Here is a 2,059-nt window from a genome sequence, read left to right on the forward strand (position 1 = left end):
ACACATGCTCAATGGCACATGGACACAAATTTGCGCAAATTAAAATTCCCCAATCACCAAAAATTTAGCAATTCGCCAAATTTTAGTCCCTCCAAAATTTCCCGCTATATGGTATCATAATCACTTAAAAAAGAATTATTAAAATAAAATTGATAATTAATATAATATTACAATTATGACATACAGTGTACATGTACGTACATATAAGGAAACAAGAAGCCATTAAAGTGACAGTATCACGTCCCTTACTCATATTAGGACAATAAAGATGCACATGTAGTAATTCTTCAATTATCAATATACATGTACCCGTTACACAAACAAATACAAACAGATCATAAAGTACATGTACATGACCATACATGTACATGTACATCTGCCTATGTACGAGGAACAACAAAACATGAAGTTTTGTGGGCGGGGGTCCAGTTTCACAAGACCCCACACTCCACGCAAAGGTGTGGCTTCCAATATAACAATACTACTTAAAATAATTGTTAAGGGTAAAGTATATACATATGTACGTGTACATTCCCCCCACAATACAATACTAAGGAATCATTACCCTCCTCCTGATTGAGGATTCTGGCTATATCCTTGAGAAGAATAACCTACCAAATCAATAGAAAGTTCGTGAAAAGTGACGGTTTTAAATAACATGTACTCTTACCTTGATTGGCAGCCATATTGAAAGCGCATGTGCAATACCGTAAATGACTCTATTTTAGCAAAAGTTTAAAATGAAATTTTTCTGACCGTATTTTTAGTTGAAGGTTCTAATTCAATGAACAATATTTTACAAAGAAGAAAAATTTAAAATTCCACATTAGAGGCTAAAGCGAATAAACTGATAAGAGAGGCTCTAAAATCTTCACTTTCGCCTTTTCCCCAAGTATTTGACAGCTCTCTGCCTTGCATCGACTAGAAGAGAAGGAACAACACTCGTGTCTTGCTCTATTTCTTTCCCACGAGTAAAGAGAAAGGAGAAAAAGGCATTTTACAACAGAGCACCAAGGAGTCCGGAATATGAGCACGATGGAGAAGGAGCAAGCCAAAGCGCCTGCCTCTAACACGTTCTTCATAGATGGCCACCTGAAGCAGTCGGGAGGAAAGAAAGACGGTGAAAGCAAGACAGAAACGGGATCATTTCGCACACACGTTATAAAAGTTGAAGATGATGGCCAGAACGAGGTGATAAGAGAGACAGAGAGGAGGTTAAGAGAATCTCATGCTCCTAGCAGCAATAGCTACGAACAAAACAGTACCAGTACTAGACCCAGTATTCAGATAAAAGTTAAAAGTGATGGAGACTCACTTGTTGGAGCTAATTCTCCTGGCAAAGACTTGAGCAGGAAAGAAGAGACAATGTTAGCCTTGAGCAGTCTTACCCCTCCCCCAGAACACAGGAGATCACACTCGTTCACCGTCGATCATTTCAAAGGGATCGGTAATAATAATAATAATAAAGTCAAAGAGCCACAACAGCAGAACCTTCTCAGCCCTCAGAGACCCAAGATCAAGCGAAGGGAGACAGTGGACACTCCAACCATTACAAGAGAGGAGCATGAAGTAAGGAGGGACCATTCTCAGTCATTACTCTCTCTATGGTTTAGTGGTTATCATCGAGTGCTTGTGCATGTATCGCATATTTGGCTAATAGCATCATTATGAATTTGTATATGCTAATCAGCGCTATCCACTGAGCCTTCTTTATTCTAATTTCTAATCAGCGTTACGCACTATCTTTCTTACACTATCTTTCTAATCCTTTTTTATTTTGCTTCTTTTATCCCTCTCTTCCTCTTACCTTCCTCCTCCTCATTCCCTTTCATTATCAAGGACTACTCAATGGTAAATCAGTACAAGGTTGTTGATATTATTGGACATGTAAGTTCAAATCTGCTGAAATCACGTGTGTACTCATCTCTAGCAATTAGTTATCATAATGTGATGATACAAGTGTTTCTCCTGTTTATGGTTGTCATGTTTATAGTTTATATTTTATTATATTTTGGTACCGTGTCCCACTTTGTCAGACAGTTCACTGAGTGCAAATATT

General features: G+C 38.0%; 2 protein-coding genes across 2 annotated transcripts in view; one reads left to right on the forward strand and one right to left on the reverse strand.

The window, feature by feature from the left end:
- LOC100638210 (RNA-binding protein cabeza) overlaps positions 1-719 on the reverse strand; it is a 12,417-nt gene extending 11,698 nt beyond the window's left edge. Inside the window, exons 1-2 of the mRNA XM_019995348.1 lie at positions 671-719; positions 566-611 (exon numbers count right to left, since the gene is read on the reverse strand). Coding sequence (XP_019850907.1) covers positions 566-611; positions 671-686 — 62 coding nt within the window. The 5' untranslated portion in view covers positions 687-719. The remainder of the gene's footprint in view (positions 1-565; positions 612-670) is intronic.
- An 89-nt stretch (positions 720-808) lies between these two features.
- Positions 809-2,059, forward strand: part of LOC109581324 (uncharacterized) — a 4,239-nt gene continuing 2,988 nt past the window's right edge. The window contains exons 1-2 of the mRNA XM_019995365.1: positions 809-1,569; positions 1,840-2,050. Coding sequence (XP_019850924.1) covers positions 1,027-1,569; positions 1,840-2,050 — 754 coding nt within the window. The 5' untranslated portion in view covers positions 809-1,026. The remainder of the gene's footprint in view (positions 1,570-1,839; positions 2,051-2,059) is intronic.

This window comes from Amphimedon queenslandica, unplaced genomic scaffold (genome assembly GCF_000090795.2).
Source record: "Amphimedon queenslandica unplaced genomic scaffold, v1.1 AMPQUscaffold_13447, whole genome shotgun sequence".
Taxonomy (NCBI): Eukaryota; Metazoa; Porifera; class Demospongiae; order Haplosclerida; family Niphatidae; genus Amphimedon; species Amphimedon queenslandica.